The sequence below is a fragment of the Periplaneta americana genome, chromosome 8 (genome assembly GCF_040183065.1).
Source record: "Periplaneta americana isolate PAMFEO1 chromosome 8, P.americana_PAMFEO1_priV1, whole genome shotgun sequence".
In the NCBI taxonomy this organism is placed as follows: domain Eukaryota; kingdom Metazoa; phylum Arthropoda; class Insecta; order Blattodea; family Blattidae; genus Periplaneta; species Periplaneta americana.
In genome coordinates, this window is record NC_091124.1 from 77,011,562 (window position 1) to 77,035,838 (window position 24,277).

The 24,277-nt window shown below is 33.0% G+C and overlaps 1 protein-coding gene across 1 annotated transcript in view; it reads right to left on the minus strand.

Moving 5' to 3' along the window:
• Positions 1 to 529: 529 nt before the first annotated feature.
• The window catches only part of LOC138704308 (odorant receptor 33a-like), a 36,871-nt gene continuing 13,123 nt past the window's right edge, over positions 530 to 24,277 (minus strand). Inside the window, exons 2-7 of the mRNA XM_069832171.1 lie at positions 17,225 to 17,501; positions 14,676 to 14,902; positions 12,475 to 12,574; positions 7,322 to 7,426; positions 4,702 to 4,857; positions 530 to 1,117 (exon numbers count right to left, since the gene is read on the minus strand). Coding sequence (XP_069688272.1) covers positions 1,043 to 1,117; positions 4,702 to 4,857; positions 7,322 to 7,426; positions 12,475 to 12,574; positions 14,676 to 14,902; positions 17,225 to 17,501 — 940 coding nt within the window. The 3' untranslated portion in view covers positions 530 to 1,042. The remainder of the gene's footprint in view (positions 1,118 to 4,701; positions 4,858 to 7,321; positions 7,427 to 12,474; positions 12,575 to 14,675; positions 14,903 to 17,224; positions 17,502 to 24,277) is intronic.

Here is a 24,277-nt window from a genome sequence, read left to right on the forward strand (position 1 = left end):
GCGTTTTGCCTAACATCCGGGCTCTAAAATCAGTATTCTTGTTGTTATTAGCAAATTAGTAAATCGTGTGCTGCAGTCATACCAATGATCAAAATCCATATAAATGTTTGCAATAAGGCGTAGTTAGGTCTAGCTGAGGTTTAAATGGGGGAGTAACTAATGCTGTAGAAGATTATAATTAAAAACGGAATATAAAACGGCTGTAAGTGCTAATATCTTTTAATATTATTTTTTTTTCAAAATTGGATCTTATGTCCCTGGCTCAATCCAATGAGAAAATAAGAGAAGACCCGTTATAATTTTATATAGAATCCAGCTTCTCCTATAGATTTGCAAAATGTATATTACGTTACTAGTTGCACAATAAATCTCTGTTTTGTAGGGTTTTTATCTTTGACGCATAGCTTTTCAATGTCCTCTTTCAATTATAGAAAGCAAATTCGTTTCCACTTAGTGCAGAAAATATATCGATACATCTTTGAAAGTGATAGCAAACATAAGTTATTTAAGTTTATTTTAATTTGTCCTATTCCTTTGTTTCAGAGTCCAAACTGCACTGTCATTCAGGACACTGGTAATGTACAATGACTTTTCTTCTTTCTACCGTAAAATTAGTTCAGTCGTAATTAGGTCCTAAAGCGTAATTTTGCATTAAAACTATTATATTTATGAACATCTTTTTCATTTTTGAATGCTGCATCATTATATTACATAACACAGTCCGCTCAATATTTGCTAATAGATATGGGGAACATGGTGAATACGAAGTATATTAGGAAGTTCAATGTCTTTCTACGGAAGGATCTACACGGCGTGCTAACATCATACTAATTGACCGAGATAAAAAAACTGGTCTCATTCTTGACCCCACTTTAAGGTTCGAAATTAATGAAGATCAACCGAGTATTATACAGTATATTGGCTGTAATTCAAATCTAGTAATCTAGAAAATACACAATTAATACTAATATTCTTACTACAATTGCCGCATGAAGAAATATATAAGTCGGTAAAGAACATAAGAATCAATAGAGAAGTTCTTCTAGTGTAGATTTGCTTCATTCTTCTCCTTCATGGTAAGCAGAAACATGAAGAGAGAGAGTGACTGATTCAACATCTGTAACAGAGTTTTCTTTCTTCATTATAAACTTATTTAAGAACAATAGAATATTATGTTATTTTAGGCTTTCAAGATAGTTATCCTATTCAGAGGCAGACTTTCGGGCAGTGTACCTGTGCTGAAACTTAAGATAGCCAACGTCTCAGAACTTCATACTTGTTCAATCTCCAGGCTAAATTCATAAGACCTGAAAAGTTACCTACTCTCTTGGGCCCAGTTGTAAGATGTAATCAAGCATAACGAGTCCTAGAGAAGTAATCCTTTAGGTATTACTAAATTGCCCTGAAGAAGGAACCTGTATACAGATTCGAAATGTTTAAAATTAGTTCCAGCACACGGTGGAATACACAAATGTACATATAAAACATCTAAGTCCACGAATACATACAGCTTTATAAACTTAGTAGTAATATTAAAATAAAAGTCACAATAACAGGAGAAAACAATAAAAAACTGGAAGTTATACTATAATTTATTTTTTCCGAACAGTAATAGTGGTAGTTTAATGGTTATGTATGCAATCGTAATTAAAGTTAGTCAAAATGACAATGATATATATACCTAGAAGTCACCTTTCATAAATATTACAAATTTTGTATATATTATAAATCTTATAGTATATACATTGTGAAAATTAAAGTACTGAACATAGGGATTTAATGTGGGGAAATCTTTTTTTCTGAAGTTCTCTCTGCTCTGCTCACTTCATGTTAGGGAAACATTTTTCAGTATATTTTTTAAGAATTCACAAATGAATCGGAATACAACAATAACAAATTTATTTTTTTTGTACTGTGAGAGAAAAATAACAATGTCAGTAGTTTTATTAATTCTTACATAAGTAATCCTGTTTAATTTATTTAGGCTATAATTCATAACATTGTTGGAAATTTTATAATACAGAGTGATCCGTTTGGGTATAGATAAAATAAAAACATTGTAAAACATTGACTACTGAACTTTATTTGTTGAAACTTTATGAATACAACACTGAACGATGGGAGATTCCTCAGAGCTCAGCATGACCCCCAATGCGCACCCTGCACAACTCATAATGATGGTGAAATTCAGCCCCTGTCCGTTGTAATATAAGAGGGGTGATTTGTTGAAAAGCTTGAGTAATTTTTACTCTCAGATCATCATTGTTCCTGGGTTTCTGTGACTAGACAATGCCGTTAACAAAACTCGTCACAAAGAAGTCAGGAGGGGTTAGATCTGGGGAGTTTGGGGGCCCAGTCAAAAGATAGCTCCTTCTCGTACTGGGTTTCGTCTGCGACCTCTTGCATGTTTTTATCACAGACCTTGTTTCTACAAATGTTCGACACCACAACATTATGCAATCGTATTTAAGTACATTACGCACAACATACTCACGTATATACTCCCGTGAACTCTATTAACACTCTCAAATTTAGCATACCGAAGAACACATTGTGCCCGCTGTTGATTTGTAGTAGCTATTTAAATCGTTTACGATTTTCAATTGTGCTTTCAGATTATACATTTTTCATTGTCATATATGGAAACTCCCATCTTTTAATCATAGTATAACCAGCAAGAAATTTTTCCTACTATCGTACTAGCTTTATAGTAATAAATTAATATTATCTATACCCAAACGGATCAGACTATAATTTAGGTCCGTGTGATAAAAGCAGATTATTAGAGTATTGTACTATTAGTGCTTTTCATTAATAAAAAGTTGAAATGAATTATTTTAGTACAAAAGAAATTATAGTGTTTGTGAAATTGTATATGGTGGCAATTCCATGCAAGAAATATATTTCAAGTCAGTTTTTCTCAATATCAAATGTCTTTTTTTTTTGTCCCATGTCACTCATTTGTTATAAAGGTAGTAACATTATTATGAATCATGGCCCACGTCAATGAAACAGAAAATACTGGTACAAAAATTAATAAAAGCAATAACATTGCTGTTTTGCTGACATAAAATAAAATAATTATTTATCATACAAGTTCATAAAAGTTCTCTTTTTGCCACGACTGTGTATCATACAATGTTTTTCTACCATAGCACAAATTTACATTAAATAAAAATATTTCAAGTTGGAGAGGTTATAAAATTGCGATTAAACGGCCGTCTAAACTCAGAACCATTAAGAAATAAGTATCCATGGAATTACAGTCTGTGTTATTCATGATCACGATTTCATGGCCATCTAAACCGAGAGTATAATGAACAAAGCGGTGAGATACAGTTGAATGCTACATAATTATTGCAATGAATACTACATATGTGACTTCAGAATAATAAGAGCTAAAATGTAATTTTAAATGCTAAATTTCTTAGCTATTTTAGTTACTGTAATATTTACACCACGAGAAATCAAGGTAATGCATCTTCCCGGATCAGGGATGTAACATCAAATTAATCCAAGTTATTTTGTCTTACGAGCTTTCCTATGGCGGTCCGTGTAGTTCGAATTATTAAAAATCTGAGGTACCCTCACTCCTATTGTGTCGGTTTACCGAGATACTGCTATACATACACACATTATTAATGGAATATAAAATGTAAGAGAATGGGTACGTATACAAGAATATGTATATGCATATGTTGAAACAGGAAATGAGTTTAGTACCCGTATCTTTCACTTATAATCTAAAACTTAGGAACAAATGGATAATACGCACGGTAGAGCAATGTCGATAGTCGACGTTACTCGCTGGCCGCTAGTCACCGGGCCGTACCTAACCGTGTCAAACAAAAGACAATCAAAATGGCGGTAGTAAAATTCGCGACTATATTCTTAAATAAATCACTCCATTAGTCAAATGCAAGGTTTATGTAGTAGACCTACAACGACGATGTTTTGACTGCACAAAAAGAAAATGTATATGTAGTAAGATAACAACGAAGTAAAGGGCGAAAAGGTGTGTTTCACGGAATATAATTTAAATTACGCACGTAATTATGACCGCGTTTAAGTTTTATTTGTGGCCTAGAGAAAATACCTAGTCTTTCACGAAAAAAAAAAATTTAGAGGCCATGAGCTTATTCCCTGCTTTAATTATATTATTGTTTGTCAATATTACGAAACAAATACTGTCATAAAGGTCATCGACTAGAAACATCGATACCGAAGAGATAAACCCATTCTGCCGTGATGAAACAAAAGAAAATGCCAGAGAGAATTTTGGTCGAGATAAAATGGACACACAATTTTGATAACCATACTGTTAGTAACTGGAGATCGCTTGTAAGATCTGTCTTAATCTTCTATGTAGAAATGTCGTCAAAATCAATTGGTGGTCCAGGGAAAAATCATTGAAATAGACGAGTAACAGTGGTGCTATTTCTCAGTAATATTCAGAACGAAGGAGGTAGAGAGAAAAAGAAACAAATGTCTCCTTCTAACGACACCACAGACCAAAGTCATATTCTCATGTTGGCAACATTGTGTATTTAGTTAAATTTGGTCGTAACCGTAACGGCACGGTTCAACTCTACCGTACTAATTCTCCAGTTTAGCGGAATTTTTACTCTGTCATATCCCTCTTTCATCCTAGGATAAGGAAATATTTCGTGTGAATTGAATTAAATTATAGAGCATTCTTACGTTCATCATAGTCGAATTAGACAAGGAAACGAACTTTCCAGCCGTGAGTGTAAACTCCTTGTTGGACTTAGCGATAATCAGCAGGATGCATCGCTGATATGAGACGGGCGCCCCTACCCAATCAGAGGCCCAGGCCGCTTCCCTCACGCTCTCGTACTGAAAGAATTCATCAGGTTGGTATTAGATACTGACACAATTCTCAGCCACGGAAGTAAATAGGAAATGGAATTTAGCAAAGATGACGACACTCCTCACATTCAGAGAACCACTACGATTTCGTTGTACTATCGTTATTAGGAATTTTAAATTCGAGGAGCAACTCTTCAGAGTGGCATATGTTTCTTGTTTTCTGCATTCCATTTACACCACAAGGAACATTTTAACAGAGAGAATCGCGATAGCTGAATAATGATAGTAAGGTATGTTCCCTGAAAATGTATCTAGTTTACATCTTGAACTACATTTCATAACTCCTTCCCTGACTTAATAAATTATTATTGGATGTACATTATTACGGTTCCTTTCTTTTGTGTATACAAGGAAAATTATTTAATAATCTCATTATAATTTAGTATTTTTTTATGAATAAGAATAATTCTTTTTCCATCAACTTGTTTTATGTAGTGTTGGTCCTCACATATCTGTACTCTGTGCCACTATCACATTTATTTACATTCAAAATGCAGTTTAACATATCATTATTTACTTTTCCTATTTCATCTAAGGCCTCTTATCTTTTAGCTAATCTAATTTTACACCTACTATCAACTAAGATTATCTAGCCTGTGATATTAAATAACTTCTCTTAATATTTTCCTCCAATTTAGTCAGTTATTTCTTTGTTTTACTTATGCATCTTCACATCATTCCTTACCTAATGTTTATTTTAAGTTCATTCCCTAGGCCTATGCTTTACTACAATACTGCCTTCCCATTTTACATTTTTCCTTAGGTTATCTAGTACCGCCACACTCACTTTCTGTTACAGATACTTCTCCTAGTGATATTCGTCATTTTAAAACGCTACTCTAATTTTTACTTATTCTTACAAGTTTCATTATGAATTCCTTCTCTTTTATATTCCTTTCATATTTTCTATCATTCTATTCCTACCTAATACTATACACTTTCCTGCGTTACACGTTTTCGCATCCATATCATATTCAAGACACTTTAACTGGTTCACTGCCCGATTGATCGTCATAAGCCGCTGATTTAGTAAAATAGAGACATAGATTGAAAGTTCTATTTACAAGATAAGAAAATGTTGAGTTTTGAATTAATAGGGGGATGTGGGGATTTCCCCTCTGTTCGAAAGTTATTCCCCGCTCATATTAACATTCTTGCCAGGGACAACTTCTATCCCTCTCGCAAAATAATTTAATTCTTTTAATACGAGTATATGTACTTTATAAAGTATAAAGTATGCAAAGGAAATAACATTGATGTATTATCATCACCGGCAAGCTGACAACAGTCAATAACTTAGGAATTACACATCTTATTAGTAATATTTATTTATTTAACCTGGTAGAGATAAGGCCGTCAGGCGATAGATTAAGGAAACTATTTATAAGAAATCAATTGCTGACCAAGTGCCTAGTAAGTTTGCGTTTGAATTCAACTTTATTTCGACAGTCCCTGATGCTAGCAAGTAGCGAATTCCAGAGTCTTGGCAGGTCTATTGTGAAAGAGGATGAGTATGAGGTGGTGCGATGGGATGGTATTGTTAGTATTGTTTCATGACGAGAGCGTGTGTTCAGATTATGGTGGGAAGAAAGGTAAGTGAAGCGAGACGACAGGTACGAAGGAATAGAAGAGTTCAAGATTTTATCTTAAGACGCTCATGGATATAATTTATTATCATGATCAAGATGTAAGACAAGCAACTCAGTGCGACCAAGCGTTGAGCCGTATTGAATGAGGATAATAATAATTTTATGTATGCTATTCTCTGTCTAGGATTCTATCCCCCCCTCGTCGGAAATTTTAATTCGCACCCTGGCTTTAGTAACTAAACTCAGACGATTCTATTTCTTCCAAGTTATTGTATTATGTATTTATGTTCTCAAACATTCATGCTGCAGTTACTAAAATTCATCTATGTTAAAGTAACGGTATTAACGGTACAGTGTTTAATTTGCATAACAACTTTTTTATAGTAAAGTGTAGACAATGAATTGATCCATATGTTTGTGTCGAGTCTTCATTGTTCTCTCAAAATACATATTCGATAATTAATATGAGTTGAAGTGGCACTCAGTTATTCAAATCATTGATCCTTCACAACACTCTCACTTAGACCAATTTTAGTCGACATCTTAAAAAAATACATCAAAGTAAATGTAGGAGAATAAAGTTTTCGTTATTTCTGGAAGACGTTACGCATAAAGTATTTTCTCGGTTGAGGGCCAATTTCCATCAAATTGCTTTCAATTCTTTAAATTTAGATGTAATTGCATGGGCAGCATGACATTAGAATTGTATTTCTTTATTTTTGTCCTGAAATTCTCCTGTTGTTTACCTTAATTATGAATGTAGCTTAAATAATATAAAGTGAGCGTATGACACAACCATGGAAGCTAGATAATGATGCATATAAAATTATGTACTGACTTACTTTCTCAGTTAATAAACTTCCCAGAACGCAGTAAGTGCAAACTAGCATCATTGTCAACACGTAGAATAACACGCCTTGAAGGATGTCTACGACGTCTCCCCAGCTCTGGAAATAGAATTGAGTTCGAAAAGACCTGTTTGAATTCTAAATATTTCTTGCATTCAGGACAATGGTACACAGATTACTAAACATACCCATGAGCCAACAACATTACAATGAAGAAGTGAACACAATCAAATACATTGCACAAGAAAATGGTTACAACCCAAACATAATAGACAACATCATAAGGAAGATGAAACAAAAACTCACCAAACACAAAAAACACAACACAACACAAACACAAGAAATACATCACACTAACATACGAAAACAAAACAAAAAACACACACACACACACGATCACATCCTCATTCAGAAAACAGAAATACAACATAGCATACAAAACAGAAAACACACTACAAAGACATCTCAACACACAAACAAATAAATACAACCACACAGGCGTATACAAACTCACTTGCAATAGTTACGACAGTTTCTACATTGGACAGACAGGCAGATCATTCCAAACTCTATACAAAGAACACATTAAAGCAATAACACAATACATCTACATATGCCGAACACATAACTAATGCTAACCACACATACAATAACATAAATACAGACATGGGAATCCTACACATACAACCCAAAAACCAAAAACTCAACACACTACAACAATATGAAATATACAGACACACTAGAACACACCCTAATCAAATTCTCAACACATAGATCAATTTCAGAACACACACACTATTTGACACAACTCATCACACGAACGCACCCACACAACAGGCAGCGAAGTTGAGATGTCGCCGAGACACAGAAAGCTCTGAGGATGGTGTCAAGTAGCACCGAAACAGCTGTAAGCCACACATGCTTACATAATTAACACGAGTAAGATCGCCATTTAACCAATTATTTTTATTCAAGTGTTAAAAGTAGTGTACGAAAGATTCAACATGGATTTCTTGGAGCTTTTTGTAGTACCTTAATTACTGAGGATAGCAGTACTAGATTACTATAAGTAATTTCTATATTATAAGATATTGGCGTTGATGTTATAAAACCTCCTATGTGACAGTACACAATATAATTTTTTAGGAGGAGGAATAATTAATTAACGATCAGTGGGCCTTAAGAATATAAAGTAACTATGTAGGAAACGTTGGTGAACGCGATAAATATAAATCGCATCATAGGATCAGTGTTGGCCTATTGATATTTAATTAATTTTTTCTTCCTCTTGAAAAGTTATTGACTGTCACACAGAAAGTTTCATAAAATCTAGCACGATATGTTGTGGTGGAGTGTGTTCATGATTGTGTCGAAATACATTACACTAACATACAAATACAAGAACACATACAAGATTGCATTATCTAATATTAAAATACGTACAACATTGCATACAGGACACAGAACATACTACAAAACATATTAACACACAGACAAAACACACTTACACTTACGATGGAATAAACATATTACATATTTATGCAATAGATTACGTAAAATAATTTATTTCATATTTACCAATTAATATTTTAAGTCTCATTTATTTAGCTATATTTCAATCCATTATCCAGTGTGGAATTTTAGGGTGTGGACATGCATGTATTTCTAATATCACTCCACTAATAGGGGAGAGTTGCCGAATTTGGACCGTTGCCTAAATTGGACCGCAGTTGTATTTCCATATATGGAAGTATTTCAAACATTTCAGATGGCACCACTGCTTGCTGACGCTGCCTAAGGTACTCATCTTGAAGTTCAGTGAGCTGCAGCCATCTTAGCGAATAGGATTGCCGTTAATGTGTTTTGGTGTTTTCGCTTACAATTTTTACGCTACGGATCTTAAGCTTCTGTATACAGTAGGAGTAAGTGATAACAATTTCTATACTATACGTTACAAGTATTTTTCATTAGCTACTATCTGCGTGTTTTAAAACTAGTTTTTAATTTCACGTGTTTGTTTAGTGTCGTCTGTTTGCATAAGTGAACAAGTTGACTAGGTTGGACCTCTGCGCGTTGCCTAGATTGGACTGGTCCAATTTAGAAAACTGTTAGTATTTTTTTTTCAACATGAATATAAAGCATTATATTATGGTCAACGTTAAGAAAAAGTAGTATATTGGGGGATTCTGTGTCTTTATGTTTCCAAGATATCAAAAAGGGGAACCTACCAGAAATGAAATGATACTTTGAAGATGGCGGTAGCAGCATAAAGAAATAGTGACTATGGACTCAACGAGCGTGCTCGCGTATATGGAGTGCCATAGGGACAGTGTTATCCAGTTTTCCGACCTGCTGAAAAAAAAAACTGTCGATGAGAATGCTATCACAGCAAATACTGTGTTCAACGTTGACGAATCTGGATATACAACGGTGCAAAAGAGGCAACAGAAAGTTATAGCTCAGAAAGAGAAACACCAAGTTGGAGCCGTAAGTGGTGAAAGAGGTGTAAACACCACAGTAGTCTGTGTTGTCAATGCGGCGGGGTTCTTTATACTGCGACTGGTAACTTTCAAACGCAAGAGGAAATCATGTCACCTTTTTATTTTTTATGTCTACGTTTCCTTAATCACAGGAGTTTCCTAGCCAAGCAGGGACTTTCCAATTCTATGTAACATTTTTGCAATTTTTTTTTTCTTTTTCACTTTTCTATGAGTCTTCCTCTAATTTTGAAATAGGCCTTGTAACCGAGACAAGCAACTAATATAAAACTAATTCAGTGCAAAGAGAAATATTCTGAGTGTAACAATTGGCTTGAATGCAACAGTGTTTCTGTAATTAATTTATCTTGCTTTTCTTTAATTTTTCATCAAAGTTCAGAGAATTGTGTAACTTCTTTTACCAAATATTAATATCTGATACATTTTTAACGTAAAATTTGGTGAATTAAAGATATTTATAATAAATTCCCTTCTTCTACTTATTTGTTTACTATTAGTAATGTATTTTTGTGAGGTCCAAATTGGGACACTATGAGTCCAAATCAGGCAACCGGTTTCCAATTTGGTCCGTTTCCATGATTTTGGTTTTACTTTTTTATATTTATTAGGAGTTGTGTAATTTAAAATATAACACTATAGGATGAAAGCACATAGAATGTAGAATGTACTAGACCATATTTTGATTTAATTTAATCATTATTAAAGACATGAGATTAAAAAACAAAAAACTGGTCCAATATAGGCAACCTTCCCCTACTTATTCAGAAAAGAATAATTAAAATATGCCTTAATAAACCAATTGATTACTCATCCGAGCTATTGTTCACTGATTTTAATGTTTTGAAAATTAAACAGATTTATTATATTGCCTTATTAATGTTCATACATAAAAATCGTAATAAATTCAAATTGTATCATCATAAATATGGAACTAAAAGATCCGATTTTATACGACTAGAGGAACCAAAGTGTTTAACAAGCACAGCTCTGAGCCATGGTACCTACTTTGGTCCAAGGTTATACAATAAAATAATTGATAAATACCCAAATTTGGAAAAATTTTAGTATCAGAAATTTCAAAAATAGCGTTAGGAATTTAATTTTTAAAAAATATATATTGATTTCATATGTATATGTATTTGTATGACTTAAATAGTTAAAATTGAAATTGTATTTTTAAATTTAATTTATTCCTGTATTTTTTTTGACCCATTTTTTGTCAAATAATTATCTTTTATTTGTGTTTACCTTTGTGTTTAGATATCTCCCTGAGCACGAGTTTTTACTCCTTCAGGGAAGAACTAAGATTGTATTTTTGTACATGTTATTTTAGTAACAATAAACAACAATAAACACAAATAAATACAACTTAACAGGTGTATACAAACTATAATAATAATAATAATAATAATAATAATAATAATAATAATGGCTTTATTTAACCTGGCAGAGTTAAGGCCGTAAGGCCTTCTCTTACACTCAACCAGGATTAAAAATTGCTTACACAGTTGAACTATAATGCTATAGTTGCAAGAACTTCTACATAGGACAGATTGAAAGATCATTTCAAACACGTTATAAGAAACATATCACAGCCATAACCAAACCACACAATAATTCAAACTATGAAGAACGCATCATTAACTTCAGTCACAACTACAGCAACATAGACACTGACATGAAAATACTACACATCCAGCCAAAAATCCGGAAACTTCACATTCCAGAACAGTATGAAATTTACAAACATACTTGTACAAAAACACACCCACAGCACACCCTGAACTCAACTGAATTTCAAAACACACATCCTTTTCGACACAATCATGAACACATCCCATTACAACAGAAAAACAGAAGATAGCGTGTGACCTTCACTAGGCTTTGGACAATGAGGAATATCACTTCGAAACTAGTTGCCAGGTAATTTTCTAATGTTAACATAGTAAAGATGTTATAAAGTTGATCAGTGAATATATAAGTGTTAAAAGAGTGTATTCAACAATGAAGGAAAGTAAAAGTAGTGTTTCAATCCATTACACATAACACCTACTTTACAGTTATCCCCTGAAATCCCACCATTCATTCTCGGAGTCCCTGTATATTTGGGGAGGTCATGCTTTTCCGTAATTTTCTGAATTTTTTAGAGTTTCATGAAATAATGTTATATATTTACAGGAAATTAAGCTGTGTTAATAGACTCTTGAAACACGTTATTGGAAGATAACGTTATCATTTTAACTATTCCATTTATTTTACTTGATTACCAATATATATTTTCACACTCATAAGAATATAAATTAATTATTTCTCATCAGTACCAACTTTACCAAAGTTAAGGAATAACTATTTTCTAATTTAAACACTACTGATATAGTAGATTTTGTATTCAGTGACAACTGTTGAAACATTTTAATTGGAAAGAATTTTGAAAAGAAGCTTACCCTTTTGTACTTTGAACCATTGTTAGTATTTCTAATGTTTTGTGTTTTAAGTTTTGAAGTATAAGTTATATACCATTAAAAAGGCAGCATTTCTCTTTATAATCTATGAAATGTTATTTAAAGCTTTAGACTAACAAATTTTTGAATTTTATTAATTACATTAATCTTGTTCTATAATATTCTATACTTACAACTGCATACATACCGTTATAACAGAAAAAGCAGCGATGCACAGAGATAATTGTAGAACCAATAGCATTCCACACAGAGGTAAATTCAGTGTTGCTTCGATGGCTTGTAGAAACCTAAAATAGTGAGTAATAACTATAGAAATTTATTACATAATTCCTACGTACGTTATTCCCTAAGACAGAATTTAAGTCCTGTTACTTTTTCCAAAGTAGGATTTTGGAATTCCAACACACAATATTTCTTAAAATTTTAAAACAATAATTTTTTCTTTTAAATACAGGTTTGTTTCCGATCTCTGATAACGAATTTGAATGACGTCTTGTGCGTCAGGAATCACGCCGACAGCTGAATTGCAGCGCGAGGTGACAGATCAGGTAGTGAGTGATTTCATAATTAAAGTGCACGGTGTATCACAGTAGCAATGCCTAAGAAAATCGAGCCTTTTTGGGAGGGGTACACAACAACCCTTTCCGATGCCAAATACAGTTACGTGAAAATCATAGGAGCCTGCAAGGAACGTGGTTTCGTTATTTACTAGAAAGGCATCTTGTTTGTACTTAATAAGCAGGCTTCGGTCCTGGACACAGAAACGAATTAAGTTCAGAACGCATAGACGATAGTGTTGTGTTCGTCGAGTGAAGTGGGAGATGGAGCGCGCCGTTACTTCGTGTCTCAACATGTGAACAGTCCGTCACAAAATATATTTCAACCTGTACAGATGCAGTATATACAGTGTATTTTTAGTGTAAACAATAAATGTCTACCATTAAAGTATTATTGTTGTTGTAATCTTCAATCAGGTGTCCCTACCCCGAAGCTTGTTACACGTACCGCAGCCAAGCAGCAATAGGCCTACACACAACGGTAATGCACATTACTGACCCACCTGTGCTGTTGCAGCCTGGTGACTGCATACGGGTCATGACGTCATTTATACTCCGTGTACTCTAATCCTCACACTGGTTACTCTGTGTCCCTAAGCCAAAGTCTGTTAATAAGACTGGTACAGCTCGGATGAGATTAATTGAGCCGTTCAGAGCAGAAGAGGTGTAAGTCAAGAATGGGTAATGAGGGTTGAAGATAACATTCTGTAAAATACAGCGCAAAGTAGCAATTAATATTCAATTTATTTAAACTAATAGTAGTCAATGGATAGCAAGAAAGACATATTAATTGCTACTTTGCGCTGTATTTTACAGAATTTTTACTTTAGACCTCATTATCCAATTTTGACTTACACCACTTTTGCTCTGAACGGCTCAATTCCGGAGTGGAAAAAGCAAGCAAATCTATCTCCCGTCACAAGTCGTCGCACCCCACGAAATTATACAAATTAATTCCATTCGAGCTTTAGCATTCTTATTAAGTACACAGAAGATGCATTTCTTGGAAATAACGAAACCTAGCTTTTTGCAGGCTTCTTTTATTTTCACTTAAATGTACTTAACATTGGAAAGGGTCTTAATGTACTTCTCCCAAAAAGGCTTGATTTTCTTGGGAATTTCTGCTGTGAGTCACCGTGCACTGACTATGAGATCATTCTCTACTGGATTGTCACCTCGCGCCACAGTTCAGCTGTCGTGTGACTCCTGTCGCACATTATGTCATTCAAATTCGTTATCAGAGATCGGAAACAACCCTGTAGTCTTGAATTGGTTGAATGGAAGAGAAGGCATGATGGCCTTAACTCTACCAGGGAAAATAAAACTATTATTATTATTATTATTATTATTATTATTATTATTATTATTATATTCGTGATTAACTTCGAGAATTTTACTCTAATGCGCAACAAAATATTAATGTTTTCATTAACCGTCGCTATTCATTGAAGGTAGGAAATCTTAATTCCGTACCAATATAACTGAAACTCAACATTGTGCATTATTGGATAGAATTGTTAAGAGGGTAAAAATGTTTCAAGATCTGTAGCAGAGTTGATAAGAGACTTTAGTTTTAATTTCCTGTCAGCATAGATATGTAATTTAAAAGCGAAACGAATATCTCATCAATATATAACCGAAAACTTTCGGCTCGGAGCATGCGCAGTATGGAATTCTTTAACTTAGAAGAAAACTCGATTGTCTCAACTTTTACGACCCTCATTGTATATACACATACATATTGTGTAGCATATTTAATTTGTTAACCAGTAATATAGCGTTCAATCCATTGGCTGGAGGTGAATAATATCCTAGTTGTTTTTATAGTTACCTCAATGTTTTCTGATGTTGCTGTACACATTGATTTAATTTCTTCTGCATCTCACGTTCAGTTTTACAATTAGATTCATTTTCTTCACTCGAAGAGTCGTATTTCTGCTGTATGTGCATTAAGTTTTCCTTTACGCTATCCAATTGACTGCACGCAATGCAGACCGGAATGCAGTACATATAAAGAAAGGTGTGGAATACGCTAGCTAGGAGAACTGTTGTAAAAATCTGAAATTAAAAGAAGTGGAGTTCTGATAAAATACTTTTGTTAAATGAACGCGAAACATTCCACAAATTCAGTTTCAGAGAAATTTCAAAATAAATTATCCTTATTGGGAGTGAAATTCTTCATACGACAATGCTAAATATTGCTATTATTTGTTAAATTATTAGCTATATGTTACGCTAAAGGCATATCACCACTTTAACCCTAGAAATTTATTATATTATGAAAATTGGAATGAGTTCATTGTAGTGAGCGCATTCGAAATGCCATCTTTTATTCAAATTTTTATGTTTTTATACAGAGACTAAGAATAACTGTGTTGGTGCTGCTGAGAAACTATAATGATTATGATTGTGATGATTATTATGATTATTGTCCTTCATGTATGTTAAAGTAATTTGACAATGTATGACTTGAGGCTTTCCCGGCGTTTGATATAGAATAACTCTTCTCGGGTTCTCAGCCAGATGAGTTGGAGATTAGCTTCCAAGCTTTCGACGGCTAGCCCTGCCATCCCTGAAGAAGATGGCAGAGCTAGCCGTCGAAAGCTTGGAAGCTAATCTCCAACTTACCTGGCTGAGAACCCGAGAAGAGTTATTCTAATTTGACAATGTTTCAGATAAATGTATTTTATTACCACCAACTATTTTAACAAAATAATCTGCCTTCAATGAGGGTGACCATAAAGATCCAGAATAAAAGCACTACAGAATAATTTAGAAAGACAAAAAGATTAAATACAGGAATTGTTTAGTAAAAATCCAGAGAAATGCAAACCCAATAGAATCATCAAGGGTCAAAATATAAATTGTAATGTAATATTTGGATTGAATCCTTAAGAATATCCAATAACATTTTGTGAATTTCAAAAAAATCGGAGACCGAGTGCTTTTAAAATATTACATGTGAATTTAGGAAGTGTGCCACGCGCACCAAACAAAATTAATCATCATTTATAATATAAAGTGATGATTTACACAAAACTGTTTTAATGACGCATTTCTTCTTTGTATGAAACACAAAAACAATTGAAATGGTAAATGCCTATAACCTCTAAACTATGGAGAGAAATGGTCATTTAGAAATCTATATGAATAAATTAGAAAATTGAACCTGTCTACGGTTATAGAGTTAGAGAAAGAATTGGTACATGAATTTTTAACATTTATTGTTACATTTGATAAATTATAGAAATGCTTGTTTTTAAATTTTTCTTATTTTCATTTAATTAATTTTATTCCTTAAATATTTTATGAACTTCTTGAATTGTTGAGTATGAAAATTAATTACACAAAAATACATGAAACACAATTATTAATACAATTTACTTACCTGCGGTATCTGCAAGATAAAAGTTTTGTTCATTATGGTATGTAAGATATTAGAGGAATAGAGTTGTGGAATATGAATATATTAATATTAATATATATGTATATGTATATATAAGTATATATATATATATATGTAGGATGTATATATGTATATTATATTTATATTTATTCAGGAATCCGCCCCTGAGCACGAAATCTACTCTTTCAGGGGCGAGCTAATGTTTTTCTGTATATATTATATTTTATGTTACAATTATTAGCAAAATAAATAAATAAGTAAATAATTAAATAAATAATTAAATACATAAATAAATATTAGATAGCCTACCCAGTAATGAAAAGCTTACATTTACCTTGATGAATGCGGTCCTACTGTATTTAAGGAAATTGTATAATATAGTGTTTCTTTTAATTACTTTGGAATGCGTTTACTTTAATATAATATATGCATATGTTCTGAATTCCTTTAATTTTCTTTCTGTAGGCTACAGAGTGGAGATATTTTACCTAAATATCTTCCCAGAATTTTCATTAATTTTGTGGTTGGTTTTTATCAGGGAAATTAATATCCGTAACTTTATTGGTGTAAACATATGAAACGATTCTTCTTCACACAAGAATACACTCCGGAATATGGCAGATACTGTATCTTAACTAAATAACACATTTGGGAGTAAGAAAGAAAATTTATGGGCATAATCTCTGCTTCATGTGAGAATATCTGATACAGTCTTTACAATTTTCTGATTTTTAACATTTATTTTTTCTTTTCTTTTTATAATAAAGTAAATTTTATTATCTTATGAGCGAAATTCGAAATTAAAAATAATGTCAGAGTGTAACATATCATATTTTATATTTATTTTTATAATAAAAAATCCGTAATTAACTCAGAATTTAGGCTATCTTTATTATGTCGTACACAAGACATTGTTCAACCAAATAATGTAGACCTACTTGATTACTGTATCCACTATAATGATACTATCTTACCTGAGTGAGGTATATAATTTCAAATTGTGGACTAGTAGATGTATCAATAGGGTACCAACCGATAAACATCAGCTCGTGTTCTGTAATTGCTACTATTGCCCTCTGCGTAATGTGAGATGCTAAATAAACCATCGTTATTCTTCTTAAAATTTTCTGAATGCGTGGTATCCATCCAGCAATCGTCAGCCTCCCAGTCTCAGAGTCCAATTTCGATAGATCTTCCCAATGAAACATCTCGGTCAACCTCAGTAGACTATAAAATGCATCTTTCCTAAATCTGAAAAAAGAAATAATTACATAAACAGTCATATTTTTGTATGTTAATAATAATCATGGGGTGTGAATACGACTTGAAGTAGTTAAAGACAGACAATCCCTTTTTGGCGGTTTTGTTTTTTTATATTTAATTTTAAAAATAAGCTATTTCGTTGTAACTAGATCGCTAACAATAAAATGTATTGTGCATTTGAAGAGTCCACTGCAAGAATGATGGATGTCACTTTCTTGTCGAAAATGAACCAAGACTGTCAATGCATAGCTAAAGACAAATAGAATGTACATGGAGAGTTACTGATAGTCATTGTCCAGTAATGATCGGAAAATCATAGTTAAGCTTTGAGCGCTAAGCATTTCAAACTTTCAATTGCTTCTCCTGAAAAATGTATTCGAAATGACATCCATCATTCTTGCAGTGGACTCTTCATTTGTTTTCTGTGTTATATCTGTTTTTTCTGGAGTAAGTAGTATTAAAGGTGTAGCAATTTGTTTCTTCTTTTTATGTAATCTTAAAGGGAAACATAAACCTTTAAGGACTGAAAAATTGGTGACATTTTCTCTGCAATGACTAAATCTAAAATCTCATATCATTATACGCTATTTCTGCAACTGTGTACTATTTTCAGTTCTAGTATAACTATTACCGTTACTGGTAATTAACAATTCAAAATGGCGACTGCATTTCGTGCATTCTAATGCCGTTTCCCTAATGATTTCCATAAATATCAGTACTTCTGAGTAATTATTTTTCCTGTTTATTCCTGAATGTCATATTTTATATATATTTATTTATTAATAGTTCACAAAATAGTACATGCACTTGATAATTAAAACTAACATGTACACAATTAATAATATTACACAATAAATATACAATTTTAACACAATTCCTAAAATTAAATATTTAACTCTTGATGTCTCAATGTCACCTACAGGTGACGCTCCCTAACAAGCTGTCCAAAATTACCAATAAATATATTTAAACATAAATCGCCGTCGATATTGCCTTATTAGACATGTGGTAACTGAATTTCAACCATTTTTGGAGACTAGCTCGTAAATCTGAAGCAGTGGAGAAGAAAACATCAGCGTGGATGCAGAAGAATCTCAACTTGTGCGCACTTCACATAATGGCTTGTGAAAATAGAACTAAGAGTTAAGTAGTTTTATTTTTGTTTTCATATATACATTACTAAGCTAATGACATTTTATATGCAATTTTCAAAACAAGTAAAAAAGGTGCATATAGTGTATATAGGGACTACAAAGTGACATGTCACCTCCAGGTGACATTGGTCAGATACATTAAACGTCCGATCTCATTATATTAGTATAGTTATGTTACTTATTTTTCTTCTATAGTCTGACTGTGTATGAAATACTGGAGATGATGGACGAAGATACAGTTGGAGCTTCGTCTGTTATTGATATTACCATATTTCCACCGGCTGATGGACCAGTTATCGATGAGGAAAGTGGTGACGAAACAACCAGTGACATCAACCATCTTCCAGGAAGAATACTCAGATCTACATTTGAAGTCAATGTTACTTCTTCCAATGACGTACTAATAGATAATGATGAAGGAAGTAACCCGAGACATCAACAATTGACGAGATAACAATGTCCAATTCTTATATTGAGGAAATAAACACTGAAGTTTCAACAGACAAAAACAAACGACTGAAATCAGATATGAATATACATGGAAGAAATAATTATGGTCTACGAAAGAATACAGTGTTATTCTAACATTTCTCGCGATAAAAGACAATCTATTTCTAGTATTAGACTTCAGCAGAGAAAAAAAATCTACTTCTAATATTTCTTTTCGTAATAAAGAGTGGTCTGACAAAGAAGAAATCTTTACTTGTAAATCTGGAAGAGGCGACGTAGATGAAACATTTACAGATTATAATAAATCAAAACTTACTCCTGTGTAATGTTTCGAGCTCCTGTTCAGTGAAGAAATACTCGCCGTCATGTGTAAAATGTCACAATTGTATGCCCACCAAAGGAATCATTCTATTGAATTGGACAAAAATGATATAAAAAGTTTACATTGCCATTCTCTTACTGACGGGCTACATGTCTCCCCAAAGCATAACAATGTTTTGCGAAACAAAATCAGATGTACACAATGAACTTGTATCCAATACCATGAGGAGAAGTAGGTTTACAGAAATCCACCAATATTTACATCTTTCGGACAACTCCAATCTTCCTCCTAATGATGAATTTGGTAAAGTCCGAAGATACTTCGAGATTCTAAATGCCAATTTTGGCCAACAGTTTGAAAAGGTATGGTGGAGTCACAAATCTATTCATGAAACAGTGGGTCCCTATTATGGGAGACAGTGATAATCAGCATATTCATAGTCATGCGTTTTGGATATAAACTATGGTCAGCAGCTACACGTCTTGGCTACCTCGCTAAGCACATGAAAAAGCGCAATCGTGGTGCAATATGTTTCGATGTAACACAGGATGATGCTGTTGTTCGATGGCATGATAATAATATTGTCACTCTTGCTTCAAACTGACACAATGTAACTCCAATTTTGAAAGCAGACCGAGTCAGTGTTATTGCAGGGAAACAAAGCAAAATTCAAGTGGATTGCCCTTCGGTTATTGAATAGTACATCAAATACATGGGAGGAGTAGATAGATTTGAAGAAAATGTACATTCTTTGAAAGTGAGCTTTCATGGAACGAAATGGTGGTACCCAATTTTGCATTTGATCTCGATGCAGCCTGTCATAATGCGTGGTTAGTATCAAGAAGAGATGCAATAAAAAATACTTGACATATTGTGAATTCCGGCGAAATATCGTGCAAGTATGTTGTGGTCTCTATGGGAAAGCTCCATACAGACATCCAGCCAGCGATTCAGTCCCATCCAGTAGTATTATTACATATATGCTATCTTAAATATTCTCCACTGAATAAAATATGATATTTCAGTCATTAAATGTGACAATAAGATTTATTGCCCAATGTCACCTACAGGTGACACCCCTACAGTGCGTTTGTAAATATGATTTTCCATGAATTCTCAATAAACAATACTTCTATAGGCTATAATAAATATTATTTAATAATTTATAAACAATTTGTACATCAGTAATGAGTTTGGGCTAAGACGGGTTAATATGTCTTATCTTGCATTTACGTCTAGTTTCAGTGCAAGATTCAACAACTCTAGTTTATTCTAACCCTTAATATTTATTTACTAGCCTAAGCTGTAGGCTAATTCTCGTTTAACTCTACAATGTGCTGCAATTATAGAATCATTCATTATGCTACTATTTCCATTCCTCTTTTGCAACACAAATATTTATACAGTTCGTATGAATGCCATATAAACGGCTTGACATAGAATCTTAGAAAGATCTGTAGTAAAAATATTTTTTATTTTAATTTCTACTTTAACGTTAACATTTTTTTTTTTAATTTTATTAGGTTCAAAGTACTTTAAAAATAAACTTTGTTAAACCAATAGTACTACTGGGTGTTCATTTCAAAGTGTGTCATGACGTCACTGTTGTTGGGTCACCGATTTGAAGGGAGTTTCAGCTTATATGTTAGAGAAGTTGCCTATTATTTAAAGCGTTCTTCAATCTGAACTTGAGAACGTGTACGGTATAACTTGAACGTCGTAGCAACAGATGGCGGTCTGTATGGTCTGTGTGCTACTATAACTTCTTTCGTACTGAATTTTGCGCCGGCAAGTCGTACGCAGGGTATTTGTTATCATCAATTGCGTACGGTAACATTCCACAACACAAATCAAATGCTCCGTGTACATGTTGACCGTCGATTTTAATGTCAACAAATACGTAAGTAATCGTCTTAACCCTCTCCCCATATCCTGACAGTACGTATTTCCAAACAGTTCACATTCCTCCACTACCGGCGTTACCGAATGTATCGGTACGTACTCTTCAGAATGAACGCCGTACTTGCTAGGCAACTTCTCTACCTCATAGGTCATACACCTCTGCAGAAGTGTAGAAGATTGAATTCTCTAGGCTCATCGGCTAGCCACATGACGGCATACAGCGACCCATAACACATTTTGAACTGAACACCCAGTAGATACGTTTGTCCACAAGTATGAAACGCAATTGTATGCAAAATTTTACTGTTCTGTAGATTTCAGAATTAATAGTAGAGTAAGGGAGGGGATTGTTGGATAGGTCTGGTAATGTCGGATAATCTCGGATAACATATTCCTTTTCCATCGAATGGTGCAATCTGTTGTGAAAATGCATTACGTTCTCTACAAAAAAAAAAGCTTTTTGAGGGTAAGTATTGTGATTTATTCGTTACAAGTTATTCTTATATTTACACAACATGGTATGCACTGTTTGATATACCATAGATAAGGCTTCTTAATTCTCTAATTGCAGAAATGCTATAGACAACATGTTTCATGCAGCTGGCTTGTTTTACTGTTTGTGAAGAGTCGGCCAATGTCGGATACTAGCTGAGGGCAATGTCGGATACTAGCCGAGGGCAATGTCGGATACTAGCCGAGGGCATTGTCGGCTGTCTTTCAATGCTGCTCGCTACATTAAAGCTGCCTTAAACCCATTTATATGTTTTCTATAACAAACCACTACATTTTTACTCATGGGTATTTTTAATTAATGTAAGTAATTAATTTTCTAATTAATTGAATATTACGAAGTAACGAATTGTTTCTTCTTGTGATATTTTTAGATGTCTAAAGTAAAAGAAAAAAGAGATTCAGTCTAAAGAAAATGGAAGTCTGAAGATATGGTAAATCCCATTGTCGCAGTACGGGAGAAAAGAATGGGCTATCTTGCTGCTTCCAAAAGATCAACATTATTTGATTATGTACGGTCCAACTCTGAGCCCACCAAAGCCGTTAAATCGAAACTTGGACGAAAACCAATACTCCCAGCTTCACTTGAAGAGTAGCTAGTTGACGATGTGTTAATGATGGAGAGAAAATATTTTGGATGAACCAAAAATGATGTTAAAAGGCTTGCATATCAGTTGGCTAAACAGAATACTATTGTAATAGTTTCTGATATGCAATATATTATTTTAAATGCATTATCATACCTCTTACATAATAATGTCTAATGTATCCGACATTAGCTTCCCATTCTGTCAGTGATGATATTATTTCTGTTTTGTCTTTGCAAGTTATAGAGCAAATACATATTATGTAAATTACCTAATACTTATATACAATCTGCAGGAACCCCAAGAGGTTATTATAATACTAAGTAATTCCAGTTGTAACTTTTTTCAATTACCTTTATTTTGAAACATCAAAATAGTATCCGACAATACCCTCCCTTACTCTAGTAATAAATAAGAAAATGTTCACTATTATTATTATATTGTATGCGGTTGTTTTCTTTCTGCATAAAGTAACTAAATCCGAAGCAAGATAATAGGGATTATGTGAAAACAAAAATGTAATTTATAATCACGGCATAACAGTTACATGTAAACTATAGCGGATTGGATAAAGACACATGTAAGTTTTAATTGAGTTATCAGGTTCCAAAATCCATCTTATTCATTTTTAGATGACATTGTGTTAGCAGTAGTTTCCGAATCTACTCCTATTTCTCTATAATTCTATGGACACTCGATGTCCCAAATTGTTTTATCCCCTTTATTTCAAGCGTTAAATATCTAAAACTGTTCCAAAATTCTTTTAAGCCGCTAATGTATCGGTTCCAAATCAGACCTTTCTCATTTAGTTTCCATTAATCGCCTCATTCTCATGCACCAATATTTTATTCAGATGAAGATGGTACCATAGTGCTCTTTATCTATTCATATCTTCTTTAAGAGAAGAATTTGGTTGATATTTAAAAGTTTATGAACTTAATCCGAAATTGAAATACAACAGCTTAGAAAGTATTATATTTCTACAGTTAGCCGACACTGCAACAGTTACAATATAGAGTTCAGGTTGCTTGTTATAAAGGGTTACATCTGCCTGACATACTAAATTTTCTTTGTACTTTATTTTAGTTTAATAATTTAAAATTTTAAAACCAGTACAATAGTTTCCTATTTACTATTTATATTTTCCATTTTGCACTTTACTTTTAGTTCAAGAGACATTTCTTGTTATTCAATTTTTCTGTTTCATCATCACAACACATTTTTTGGTTTAAGATTTGAAAATAGTGAAATTTAATTAATTTTTCAGTAATATAACTAATATTTTTCTGATTAATATTTCATAAGACTCGGAAAGAAACAGACATATAAGTAATTTTGAGTTCATTTTTTGGAAATTAAAAATATGGTATTCAATCATGTGACTTATCTTTAATGTAAATTATGCAATTATAAATTTACATTATAGGCTATTTTTAAATTGTTAAAGTTTTCGCCATTCAAAATGGCATCTTCAGATATTGATGATTAGAGATATCTTGTGAAATAAACATTGCATTAAAATTGTAATGAAGATTTTTACATAATATCAAAATATAGATTGTTGACGTCAGTAGTACAAAAACATTTAGAAAGATGGTAAAACACTTAAATGTACCATTTAAAGTCATATTTCAAATATGCATATTTAATCGGAATTAAATTAATTGACTATATCATATTACGCTAAAATAAATGTGCATGGATGCTGTGAATCAAATGCGCATATCACTTGTATTTGGCATATTAAGAGTCATTTACAAAGGATACAAAAATTGTGTTAGAAGATGTTGTGTACATGAAGAAATAGTTATCAACTACTATTTGAATATGCAAAATAAT